Source organism: Dromaius novaehollandiae, chromosome 11, assembly GCF_036370855.1.
Source record: "Dromaius novaehollandiae isolate bDroNov1 chromosome 11, bDroNov1.hap1, whole genome shotgun sequence".
In the NCBI taxonomy this organism is placed as follows: domain Eukaryota; kingdom Metazoa; phylum Chordata; class Aves; order Casuariiformes; family Dromaiidae; genus Dromaius; species Dromaius novaehollandiae.
The window spans coordinates 24,482,591-24,496,134 of record NC_088108.1 but is presented as its reverse complement, the minus strand read 5'-3'; the positions used below and the strand labels follow the sequence as shown (position 1 = coordinate 24,496,134).

The 13,544-nt window shown below is 39.0% G+C and overlaps 1 protein-coding gene across 4 annotated transcripts in view; it reads right to left on the bottom strand.

The window, feature by feature from the left end:
* Positions 1-2,701: 2,701 nt before the first annotated feature.
* RPS6KA6 (ribosomal protein S6 kinase A6) overlaps positions 2,702-13,544 on the bottom strand; it is a 47,653-nt gene continuing 36,810 nt past the window's right edge. For 3 of the 4 annotated variants that reach the window (XM_064518444.1, XM_026110958.2, XM_026110960.2), the window contains 3 exons: positions 11,821-11,938; positions 9,720-9,860; positions 2,702-8,134 (listed from right to left, as the gene is read on the bottom strand). In XM_064518444.1, coding sequence (XP_064374514.1) covers positions 8,009-8,134; positions 9,720-9,860; positions 11,821-11,938 — 385 coding nt within the window. In that variant the 3' untranslated portion in view covers positions 2,702-8,008. The remainder of the gene's footprint in view (positions 8,135-9,719; positions 9,861-11,820; positions 11,939-13,544) is intronic. The other variant, XM_064518445.1, reaches the window with a different exon arrangement.

The window sequence follows — 13,544 nt, the reverse complement described above, 5'->3', positions numbered from 1 at the left end:
CTTTTCCTTGTCCTTCGTTTCTGGAAATAGACTTTCACTGGTATCTCACAAATAAGTTTGGTTTTTGAGTTTTTCTTTTTTAACTCGTGCCTCGTCCCTTGGGAGCACACGTAGCCTGATCCCACATGGGCGAGGAAAATCCCCCGGGGTTTTGCTACCAAGGGTGCTCAGGGCTGGGGCGGTGCAAGGCCAAAGCAGGGGTCATGTCTCATAGTCGGTGTTTAGGAATTTATCACCGGCAGCTTTAGAGAGATGCTCTCACTCCCGGGAAAACGGCACCACGGCCAGGTACCACCGCCGAGCGGGGCAGCTTCAGGGAACGCCGTAGCTGCACTCGAACGTGCGGCGAGGAGCCCCACGGCCCCGCGGGGACAGTGCCGGAGCCGCTCGCGTTCGGGGCAGAGCAACACGCTTCTGCGGCAGCGCCTGCGGCTGTGCGTCCTTATACACACGCACCTATACGCACGTGCGCGTGATTAGCTGTAGTTCAGTCAATTCTCTTCCACTGGGCGCACCACAAGGCTTTTTTTTAAACAGACCTTCCCCTACAGCAATAAAGAGTTCAGTCGCTGATCAGGACGCTGCTGGTATCCGCTCCGGAGGTTGGAGCCCTGGTCCTGCATCCCCAGAGACATTGCACCTACCTGCCGCTGGGTCTTCATGGGATCCTGCTTCGCTTTACACCGCGTGTGACACCCACCTTCCCCACGAATCGCTCGGCTGCGGCATACACCCCGGGCGCACGGCTTTCAGCCCGCTCGAGGAGCCGCTGCATCGTTCAGTGCAGCTTCTACGGACTGGACCTCGCTGTCAGCACAGCAGCCCAAGATATTCTTTATTCAGTCTTTTTGTTAAGGGATATTAAGGCAAGTTTTGTACCCTACGTATGTATCAGTTCAGAAAAACTACATTCAATCCAAGTAAAACTTGCTCTGAAACTTGCCCGTGGTTTGGGCTGCAACGTTTATTTGCAACTGGGCAAGCACGAAGCCCGTGCACGCAACACGGGCAGCACGTGGCAGCAGTACCTGCTGCGACACAGTCCACAGAAAAGCCTATCTGCTGGGGCAACCATCACACCACCTTACAGCAGCCATCAGCTGAAGAGGAATTTAAGAGCTGACAACTGCAGAAGCAGCTTGGTTTCTCTACCATCTGTGTCCTGCCATCTTCCCACCAGGTCCTCACCACATCCCCCATCTTCTCCTGAATTCCCACGTTTTCAGCTCCACATAACCAGCCTGCCCCACTCCCCGCAGTTTCACAGTTCCTCCCGTCTCACCCACACACCTCCACCATCTCCTCCTCCGTTTCATCATGTCCCTCAAGAAGGGAACAGATGCCGACTGATCCGACCCCCCTTCGGGGAGCTTGCCCCCCCAATCTGCCAGCCGCTCAGCTGGCTGCAGGCGGGCAGGACAGCCTGGCTCACCTTTGCAAGGGACAGTAATTCGGACCGCTTCCCTCCGCAGCAACCTTCACCGCGCGCAGAGCAGGAACTGGGTAATCGCTCGGGGGTCAGCGCACCCGGGTCCCTCCTGAGCGCGCAGCCCGGACCCGGCAGGTCACCGGGGGCTGTCGGGGGCTCCAGCCACCAGGCAGGACGGGAAGGGCTTTAGAAGGGCCTTGCTGGAGCAAACGTAGTCCACGGACACTAGAGGGAGCGGGGTTACTTCATACGATTTTGGGAAAAACCTTTCTGTGCATTTGGAACAATACAATAACTGGAAAACAAGATATCTATAACCCACTTTGAATACAAACAGCAATACCAGTTAATGAATACCTTAGAAGCATTTTAAAACCATGTATTGCTATTTAACTTAAACATTCTTATATCCAAGTATTTCATATTCGTGTCCTGTAACGGGCATTACTAGCTATATATTGAGATGTGCAGGAACCTGGTAGCAAGGACGCCTGCCTCTGCAGGACCAGCTCACGTGGAGGACGGACAAGCCCTCGATAACCTGCAGCATCCATCAGCCCGGCTCAGGCGAGGGGCAGCGTCCGAAGGCACAGCCCGCTATCTGAGCGCCTACAGCCTCACATGGCAAACGCACATGCACATAGCTAACTTTCAGCGTTTGTGCGGGACGCTGTTTTTAATGCATTTACTCATTCCTGAAAGTACCACCTAATTTTCCTTTGCAGGAAGTCTATAAACAGTAAGCCAAAGCTGCATGAATACCTGAAAAAGAACATAGAGGAGGCAGATCATCCCACCCTGAAGTAATACATCAATCCTATCAGTGAATGTATGGTTTATTGAAAGGGTGCCATGAAACACTTTACTGGGAATATAAATTTATGAACAGCTCTTGATGTATCTGAGACTTTTGGCAAGGTTTACCACGTAATGCAATTCACAGTATATTCTAATTTAGGAATGTTTGCGTAATGTTTTTATATTAATTTAAAAAAAGTTGTTGAATTTCCAAATCATAAATGATCAATTTTTGTTAATTATAAAATATTATGAATTTGCAGACTTTTTATTCTAGTTCTCAAGGAACTGCCAGCTATTTAAAACTGTATCTTCATCATTATTCACAAAGTTTAACAAAAATAAATACAATTTTGAGGTTGTCTTTGGCATGTCGTAATTCAAGGCAATAGTATCTTTAGTAGCACAGTGCAAAGAAGGACAACATACCATACAATGCACTACTAGATTCAGCCTTACAAGAAGAAGAGAACGTAGTACAATGCAAACTTTAATGTCAATATATACAGAGCTTTAAAGAAAACATTTTTTTAAAATTAATGAAATAAATACAATATGATACAAAATCCACAATATGCTTAGAGAAAGAAATGACAGTTACAATATCTGTTAACGGGGACCTTTTGTATAGTTTTGTCTTTGAAGTACCTCAGAGAGCATGTAATTCATTGCACACTGTTTTCAATTAATGCCCTTTCATATATCGAGATTTATAGCCAGTCATGTGCCAGAATAGTTTTAGCTTTAATCAGAGTATCAGTGCAAGAATGCCAAAGTGCTTGGGATATTACGACAATGCAATTACTTAGCAAATGCTGCTCATAAACCTAATGCGAAAAACACAAAACAGGAACACTTTGTCCTGCAAAGGAGATCCACCTTCAGCATCTTTTCAGTTCACGCACACACATACACACACTCCCAAACAAACCAGGATTCAATGTTAATTATTCAACCCCCCTACTGGTAATAAGTTATTTCCCAAATCTTAATTATTAAGAGACATAACCAATTAGAATATAAAGATCCTCTAAAGCTTTCAAAACTAGAATTTTTATGAAAAAACCTGTTCATATTTAGGGAATACGAAAACCTCAAGGAAACCAGTAATTGATTAATCTGGGGGGATTTCTAGTTAGGTAAGTTACCGAAACGTTCAACTCAGCTTTAGCTGCACACAGGCTTTTTTCTTAATTTGTATTCATCCTTCCAGTCCCAAAGGAAAATGCAGGTTTATCAAAATTAACAAGAGAATAGTTTGGGGGAGTAAACATTTGGAAGAAAATACACTGAAATAAGGACAAACAGGATTCAGAGTGTACTTAACTGAAGAGGCGTTAATGCAGAAGGATGGAACATTACCAATGATAGCACATGCATGTTACCAATAGATATCAATATATACTCAAGAACATTTTTGAATAAATTTTCAAGGATCAACTTTTTTTTTTTTTTTTTTTTTTTTTTTTTTTAATAGAGAGTGCTCCCACAGCATTACATAAGGACTTTATCCTACCTAATGGCTTAAGACGCCTTCTGAAAACTTTAGAAAAAATCTGTTCCTTCCATCCTCCTTTCCCTGGCACAAATATTTGCAAACTTTTAATTCTGGATAGGACTGAAAAAACTTAAGTGCTACAGAAGTACATAAAACTCCATATCTGCAGTGATGTCTTAGCCTAATTCCATTGATACAAATCTGGATAATTATTGTGGTATTCTGTAATTCATTCAAACTCCACCCTTGCAAGCTATCTTCACTTTTCATTGCAACATTTGAGGACAGAGAGAAGAGTACTAGATGTAGCAATCTGTCATTGCAAACAACCTGTTTATAAGTATACTGCAAGCAATTTCCAATGGTTAAAATTGGCCAGAAATATTTTTGACTTTTTGATATTTTGATCAGTTTCTTCAACACATGTATAAAGTTTAAGCTTTGGAAAATAATTAAAACATGGAAGACAATTTGACACAACTGACCTGCGTGAGGCTTTGGATGCTTTCTCTAAATGCAAGCGAACATTTAAGCCATACAACACAGGCCTCAGTTAGACAGGATGCTTAGACCACCTACACCTTAGCGTCTTAGTGTGGTCAAAAAGAATTTACTACTTTCAAGCATAATGAAAAAAATACACAACTACCGACAACAGCGTTCAGACCGCAAAAGCCACAAAACAGTGGCTTAAATCACCCCACCCATGCTAATGCTCTCTGATACAGACACTCCTCATTAAGCACCACTGGCTGTTGTTGATGCCACTGCATACATAGCTTTTGAATATAATACAGGAATACAATAGAGTTCTTAATTTTTTACTGAAAAAAAAGATTATTTGAACATAACTGTAGTATCCACAGGGTGAAATGATCAAAAATGTCAGCTGCCTGCTCCAGCCACAGTTGATATGCATGGGAATCACCTTACTGTAGTGAGGACTGTATCAGGCTCTTTGTGAACTCTAAAACTAGCACTGATTTGCAATAGACATCACCAAAATTAATCAGAAGAGAAGCCATTTTGCTGGCAGTAGTAGAGGCCATATCCAAAACATTAAATCCTTTAAGATAGTAATTAGTTCTCTGGCAACTCCTCTAAATAAGGAGCATGCCTTCCCAATTTCTTCGCAACTCTCTAAAAATTTCATTCTTAAAGTTAGTATAATACTAAGGTGGTAACTAGTTTGGAATCTTTAACTGTGCAGAGACCGTAACAAAATGAAACAAAATTACACTAACCTTTTGCTCCAGCCAAGAGCACATTCAAATAAATGTAATTCCATTTCAAGTGCTTAACTGATCACTCAGGAGCAGATCATTCTACTTTTAATTACTTGATTGAACAAAATCTATCTTTGAAAAATAAAAAGATGGAAAATATGCATGGAATTCCAAAATATGAATGAGAAGATTGTTAAACACTATAGTAACAGTAGCCTGTAAATGATGGCAGACCTCTTCTGTATTCCTGTATATCCAAAAGATTCCAAGACTGACATGCTGAAATACTTACAGCAAATGAACCTTTCCCCCAAGACTAAGCATTAAGATTGGCATACCAGGTACACTGATCTGTTCAGACAAAGATGTTTGACCACGTGTTTTCCTCGTGATAGGACAAAACTTTGTAATGTTGCAGTGACCAAAACCTTACTTTTGTTCCAAGAGTACCACTTACACTAGAGGCTAGTAATGAGATAAAAACCAGCAGGGATAACTTTACAGAAGATGTTTTGAATTCTGTGCTAACAATCAGAACATCCATCCTGTCTGTGCATTTTTCCTCTTACCACCTCTGTTTTGCACACTGAGAAGAACTTATTATCTTCAGCTGCTTACAACTGCTTTTGTGCAAAATGCTTCTAAGGTGCTTATAACGTGGTGCTTCCGAGCAAGCTAAAAGAAAATACCAGTGTAAACACTGTTAAATGATTCATGAATAAAGCCATTAAAGACCAGCTGCTACCATATGGGAAAGCTGAAGACAACTCAAGTTTGACATTTTAGTTGTGTCCTACTCCTTGCATTACCCCTACCTCCAACCCATTTCTTTCTTCCTAACGTTTCAACCTACGTTATACCTTGACCAAGGGCTCTATTTTCACCATTTCTGCTTTTTCTTGGAGGGGATTCAAATTCTTTTGGCATTTATAAACTTACAAACAAAATTATACTGATAGGCTGCCGATAAGAGGTTTACACACATTCTTGCACACAAAGGTCTCTAGTAATGAAGAGAAGGATGAACCAACTACATAAGAGGCAGATTTCAGACTGAACAATAAGCTTTCTATGTAGCAGCTGTGTTCTTTGATAACTTTCAAGCATTTCAAACAGGCACCTCAAAATTAGGCACAAAATGGCCCCTAAAGCTTCCAACATCTATCGAACACTCAAGAAATTTAGTATGGGGTATGTTCTGCATGATACAAATAGCACACCTACGTTTGCTATATTAAGTCTCAATCTACATATATCCATACCTAACTATTTGGCCAGATAATTTCCATCTTCCCTCACCACAATAAAAGAAAGCAGCTTATCTAATAGTCCAATGCCATCAAGTACTTCACAGGTATAAGCAAAAGCCTGCCAGCATCCTCTGCATTTTAAGATCCGAGTTTGTTGCTGCTCTTGGTAGTTAGGCCAGAATTCTCCCGAAAGCTTTATTTTTTCTGTCTTAAAATGCAAAGTTATACCATTACAGATTTCTTATGATTGACTACAAAAGGGATTTGGGACTGAAATTCAATAATGAATCAGATCAATCTGAACTACATTTGATTTTTGGTCACTTGGATTCTCTAACTGTTCACAATCTAACTGTTGGTCACTAATATACTTCCTAATATTTTAAATGTGCATCATCCTACTATATCAGTACAATTGTACAGTAATGTCTAAAAACTGTGAAAATGCTTTATTTTAAGCTCATTGTCTCTGAATGCACTAGTTCCCAGTCTACTAGCAGATGCAAGTCACCACTGGTTTTGAGTCAGAAAACCTCACGATGATTCCGGCCCTGAGATTCGCTTTCTCTCTAACACAGCATTTAAGAACAGCTAAAGCCCTAACACCAAGACAGAGAGAGTGAGTGAGTGCTGGCAACAGGATATTTTCAGTAACTTGTGCAGAACTGAAATCTCTCTGGTCAGAATTCCCTTAACTGGGCACACTGCAAGTCTTATTTATTTTCCCAAGCTACCCCTACAGTTAGGCATATAGGATTTTGTATTTATGTTCTGTAATATTTGTACATGCGGCTAGAAATTCTGATAGAAGCAACGTTCCATAAAAATCAAATAAATAAAAAATAAAATCCACACGTGCCAAGTTTGCTATAATAAAGTGTCAGCTTGCCTCATATGACGACCAGAATTAATATTGGATATAGTCAGTAGAAATGACTGCCAAGGCAGCAGTAACATAGTCATCGTACAAATGGACAGGCAATATTATTAACAAAACATACTGGGTTGCACGGTGTCGTCTTGAAGTGATATCAATATTATTTAGATCCTTAATTTTGACAATTTACACACATACCTACTTTCTCCAGTTCAGTGCAGAACACAGTACCGTTCATGATAACCACTAGAAACGTTCATCTTATATGAGACCATTTGTTAACTAGTATTTCCTCTGGGCCACAAGTGATTAAATTAAGTTTATGGGTAAAGTGCAAAAAATTACACATCCTTTTTGTTTATATTTTCACATAAACTTATCAGTTATTGGCACCATGCAAACACAGACCTCCCAAATTAGCACTAATGCATTTAACACTGGCACAATACATTGGTCAGCTTTTCATAATAGTAATGAACAAGTTAAATGATTTAAGTTGAATGAATTAAGTGCCCAATTACAAAATAAAGAATTTGTCCTTCACAGTAGGGTCTAACGGTGTAAAGAAAAAAAAAAAAACTTACACTGACACTTTTTTATGTACAACTTGGTCATTGGCAACGGTCCCCATTTTTATGAACCCAGCAGAACTACACAGAATGAGAAATAATATTTGCAACAGATCTCAAAGGACAGTGTAGAGAAATTCATTATGATGTACCTGATGGTTAAATTAATTTAACAGATACGGCCTGTAAAACAACACAGTATGAACCTGTGGATTTTTTTTTCTTTTTAAAAAAAGGACTTTTACAGAATTCAAGTAGTGTAGCAGGAAACCGTAGATGCCTCTTGATCACAGGTCAGGCAAAATAGAGCCACTTATTGGATTTTTCCCTTGCTTCTGTTTGCTAAGGTGTCCCAGTGGATCTATAAGTCTGTTGATGTTAGCTTTTTCATGCTCCGTCGCTGAGCTAAACTCGAGGCTGCAACAGGCTCTAACACTGGCTGAAATGTCTTGTGATTCAGTGCAGAATATGTGGCAGCCATGGCTCCCTAGAGAACAATAAAATACATAAAGGCTGTAAAAATCACTTTTATCAGGAAATAAAGCAACAGAATATTAAATTCTTAATGAACTCTAACAGAAAACACAAAACTTATGACAGGTCAGAAATATTTTCTAAGGTTTGTTTCGAAAAAACATTTACTGCTGAATCCTTCAGGTTTCTAAGCATGGGTGTCTAACATTCCTTTTTATTCCCTCTGTATTTCTTTCGCATACCTTAGATGTAGCGATAACCTTTTAACGTGGGTGAGAATTAGTATCTTCTAAACAATGTTAGCATCAATTTATCAAAATCAGCCACTTAACTGGATATTCAGGTCCTGACTTAAAAACATGACAGAATTAAGACTAGCTATCACAGGTCCTTGTTTTTGAATCCAAAACTGAAGAATTCAGTGTGAGGAAAGCATGAGACAAGACAGTCACTAGACTCAAATCCGAAATGATTTCTTGAATAAGAACACCTGGAGACCTGTAGAACTCTTTCAGATAACTTTATCAGGTTATCATATGGCATAACCTACTCTAATCTTTGAGAACAGAAAAAAACCAGTAGTCTTCTCCCTTCCACATAGGAAAAAAAAATTTGTTCACCAATAATTTGTCAGCTTAACGTAACTTAAATGAGTATGTATGTACAAGTGAACAGAAAGTTAATTTCAAGAAACGAGTTCTGCCTATAGTTCCAAATAGGACCCAATTCATTGCATGTCGAGTTCTCTCTTTATCTCCTTATCCATTATCTGTGACTGGGAGGACCAATGCCAGGAAAAACTCTGACTACAACAGAAACAAATTTAAATGAAGTAAATTATATTTAGCAAGGAATTAATGAAAAACAGCCAACATCTGAGCTGTGATTAAACTTCATTCTTATTAGTCAAAATGTTGAACATAGAGACTGCAAATGCACTGATCGGAGTGTCCGTGGCTGCACCCAAGAGAATGCAACGCAATCTTTTGAAATCAGAGAAGAGTTTTTGGCAGCACCGGCTGGTTATTCTGGCATTAGATAGCAACAAGGAACTCGAGGATAAATAAGCGGGAGGAACTTCAAGAACAGCTACTATCCATACTACTTGCACTTCTCTTCACAATCTAGCAAGACTCCAAGCCCACAAAGTTAAGGCAAAAGTAACTTCTTTAGACAAGGAAATAGTTTATTAGATAAGCATGCCTACTTCATATTTATTTCCACTCACTTTACAAGGGTTTTCTCCCCTGCACTATAAGGAAGTGAATATTAGCCTATTAATCCTCTGGCATCAATGCAACTACGTAAAGAACAACTTCAGACACAGTCATTACATTAAAATAGATGCACTCCTTAACAGAAGTTTCCTAGTGCTATAAAAGTGTTCTTTGTAACATTTTCCTCCTTCATTAATCCATATTTACAGCTGCAGGCACAAAGCAAAGAATATTACACCCAACTGAAATCAGAATGGTAATTCGGCAGTGTTAATTACCAGAGGGCAGGGGAGGGCAGAGAGGGTGTCCTTTCTTAACTGGAAATTAAATTCATAAGTAGCAAGAGGAGGGCGTGGGGGAAAGAGAATTGGGTTGTTTTACCTTTACTAGATGCGGTGCATCTTGCCTGTTTAGCTGATAATGCGGCAACTGATCCCTACAGGCTATCCATGAATGTTTTAATACTTGCTCTGCTGTATACCTCTGATGGGGATCTACATGAAGCATATGGGATAACAAGTCCTAGATAAAAGTGAAAATATACGTACTATTCAGTTAAAATAATCTTACCTCAGATTTTAAAACATTAATTATTGTCAACAATGAAAAAATAGCCTATGTGGCAGGGATTAACACAATGCAAACACACACACAAAATCAACAGATGAAGTGGACCATTCTGTGCCTTGACACAGCAGAAGTCTGAAAACAATGTGTTGTACTATTTAATCAGTTTAACAGAGCAGGCCTTTATTGTAAAGAGACTTACTGTTGTTTGTGCTTCATATTTCAGTTTGTTTATAATTGATACCATCTTTAAAAAAATGATACCATCTAGCCTGATACTGGGCTAGAAATCCTGATCATTAAAATTCAGCAGAAAGATTTTATGGGAGAGAATTATCACTTGCAAATAGCCCTCATTTCTACTACACACTTGGTGTCTTATGACTATATAGTACAAATCTAAATCTCATATAGTGATACACTACTGAAGATTTTTTCCTTTGAGAAGCTATACGAAGAATAAAACCAAACAGAAATGAATACTACTTTTTGCCTATTTAAAAGCATTAGTAGTAAGCTATTAATTTCAATGTTGGTCAAAAGAAGAGCTGTATGGGAAGGGCACAGAATAAAAACAGGAATAGCTTGAAGGAAAACAAAAAGTGAACAAGCTGACAGAACGTCCCCTATCTGTTATGTAAAAGAAGTTAAGCATTCATAAATACACAGAAATGAACTATTTGCGCCAAGACAGAATCGCCCAACAAGTTTTCTGAATCACTCATATTGAAATGAACAAATACTGCAGTTCCAAAGGATTGGGAAAAGATCTAATATTAATGCCAATATATATAAAGGTAAAACCAGTGACTAAGAGATCTACAGACAAGGCCAACATCAAACCCAGAAAATACACACAGTAATTGATGTGCGATGCAGTCTTTAAATAAAGGGACAGCAGCATAACCAGGCTACCAAAATTTTTGGCAAAAAACATCCTGATATATTTGATTATTAGAATACTAGTCTACTTGCTGAAAGCAATAACATCAATATAATAGACATACTGTAAAGCACTTGAATTTAGTGCAGTAATGTTTAAAAGAAAAACTGTACTACAAAAAAATTCACCTATTTAATGGAAAACGAGCTAGCTATCAGTCCTAACAAAAAGATGCCATCCACTGACAGGATTTGTAAGAAACCTCACAAACACCTGGTTTCTGTCCAGTAAAAACAATGAATAAAAAAATACTAATGAACAGAAAAGCCTGTATTGTGACCTATCCTATTTAAAATCTTTATCATTGACCTGGAAGAGGCAGAGGGCACGCTCATCAAGTCTGCAGATGACACCAAACAAGGGGGCAGTAGTTGACACATTCAAAGGCAGGGCTGTCAAAGGGACCTAGACAGGCTGGAGGAATGGGCCAACGGGAGCCTTATGAAATTCAACAAGGACAAGTGCAGAGTCCTGCACTTGAGAAGGAGGAAACCTATGCCAAAATACAGGCTGCAGAGCAGCTTTGCTGAAAAGGAAGTCTTGGTAGACAGCAAACTTAACTTGAGCTAGGCTTCATCAAGTAGACTGAGGGAAGTGATTATCTTCCTTTAGTCAGCATGGTTGAAGGACTAGAGACAGCAGACAAACTGAAGCAGAGATGTTCCAGTTTGAAATTAGGAAAAATCTTTCTTATCATTAGGACAGTCAAGCATAGGAAAAGGCTGCCCAGACAGTTTGTACAGTCTCCATCCTTGAAGGCTTTCTAAATCCAATTGGATAAAGCTCCGAGCAACAAGGTCTCATCTCACAGCTGACCCTGCTTTGAGCAGGAAGTTGGACTCGATTACCTTTACTGCAGTGAAGCTTACAGATAACAATAGTAAGCAGATGTGTTAGACTAGGCTAAGTTAGGTACAAGTTCATTTGAATTCTACAAAAATACAAGGGGGAAAAAAAATAATACATTTACACCTTTGCTGCATCTGAAACAGTATCCCAGTTGCCTCCACTTAAAGAGAATTTTCCACTGCCTATCCGTACCAGAATCTCCTCAGGAGTATCATTAGGACCATTGGCAAATGGAGTATAGCTATTAAAAGAGAAGAGAGAGAGAAAAAGAGAAAAAAAAATCATATTATAAAGAATAAGAAACAAGAAATAGGTAAACACCTCATAAATCATTCTGCCTAGATATCCCACTGCTGACAGAAAAACACTACCTACTATTAAATACTTCTTATATCAGCTTTTCATCTTTGAAACTTTATTATTTTCTTTTTTCCATAACTGTGGTTATTCAGATAGAATAAACTGAAAATGAAAACTAAAAAGATGTTTTAAGTTAACAGTATTACAATAATGCATTCTAACCAGCAAAGGCCATCAAATAAATGCAAGTGATTTATAAACAAAAGTTAGGCTAAACTGCCAGAGTATATAAAGTAATACAAACCTAGAGCAGTACCCTAACAAGATGGCCTAAAAAAGTTGGAGTAATTTAGTGTCTGAGGTTACATGCACACATGTGCATTTAATTAGAGAGAATGAGCACAACGGACATGCACATGCATCTGTCTCATTTGGGAAAAACTACAACAAAATATTCTGGTTAGTTTTTACTAATTGAGTTTGGGAGGCATAAACCACAAGGTTGTTGGTTTTGGAGGCTTTTAATAGTTTACAGGATAACCTGTAAATTCAGGTTATTTTCTATAAATCTTACTGTGAAGAACACGAAAGAATTAAATTGACAAATCTGAAAACTTATCTTAATGACTTAAATACACCTTTTAACAATGCTGAAAGTATTATGATGCCTTGGTATCTCCTGTGGTCACAGGCTAGTACCAAGTTCAAATTAACTATATAAAAACTCCTTACTCACATTAAGTAGTTACATTGTAAGACCCTTTATATTTCAAATTAGCGTGACAACAATAATACAGCTCAGTGCATTTTATCTTAGTACTTTGAAAGTTCTGCATAAAACAAAGATCAGTCAAAATCTTCAGCAAAGGTTTAGGAACTATCCCAACTAGTTTAAATCTAGTACTTCAGCTGATGAACTTAACAGTGAACACAAAGGAAGGATCTGAATACATGCTGGACCACCTCCACCCCATACTTTTGACCTGTCATATCTTTGGTTCAGTTCATGATGTTTCTCAAGTGTGCAGGCAGTATACTGCCTAACATCTGCATGCTTGGACCTGAATCATGTAGAAAACTGGATTTTCTTGGCAAAACTGTAGTGGTGGTGGTGATTTTACATGGAAAAGTACAATACAATCAGGAAGAAGAGTTTCCAACAAATTGTATTTATCTATAAGACTAAAAGTCTGGTAATTCTTCTGTTGGATGGAACAGAATTCAGTGGCAGACTGATAAAGGTATAAATTCTATAAGTGCTTCACAGTGATTAGTGAGAGTTTAGTAGTGCTTAAGTGGCTGACCAAAGACTAGGTGTTTGGAGGTGACAGGCCAGTGGCTCTTATTAGGCAGCCACAGGTCAAGCCTGTGGAAGGAGATATGAGAAGGTGGACTACATGAGAACTGAGATGGGGAGGACAAAAGGCAGAAGGAGAAAGAAGAAAACCACTGTATATTTTCAGAATAAGTTCTTTTTCCTAGACTGGGGAGAGGCTATGGCATCCCCTGGTCATGTATTATAGAAGAGAGATGCCTTGAACCTGTAG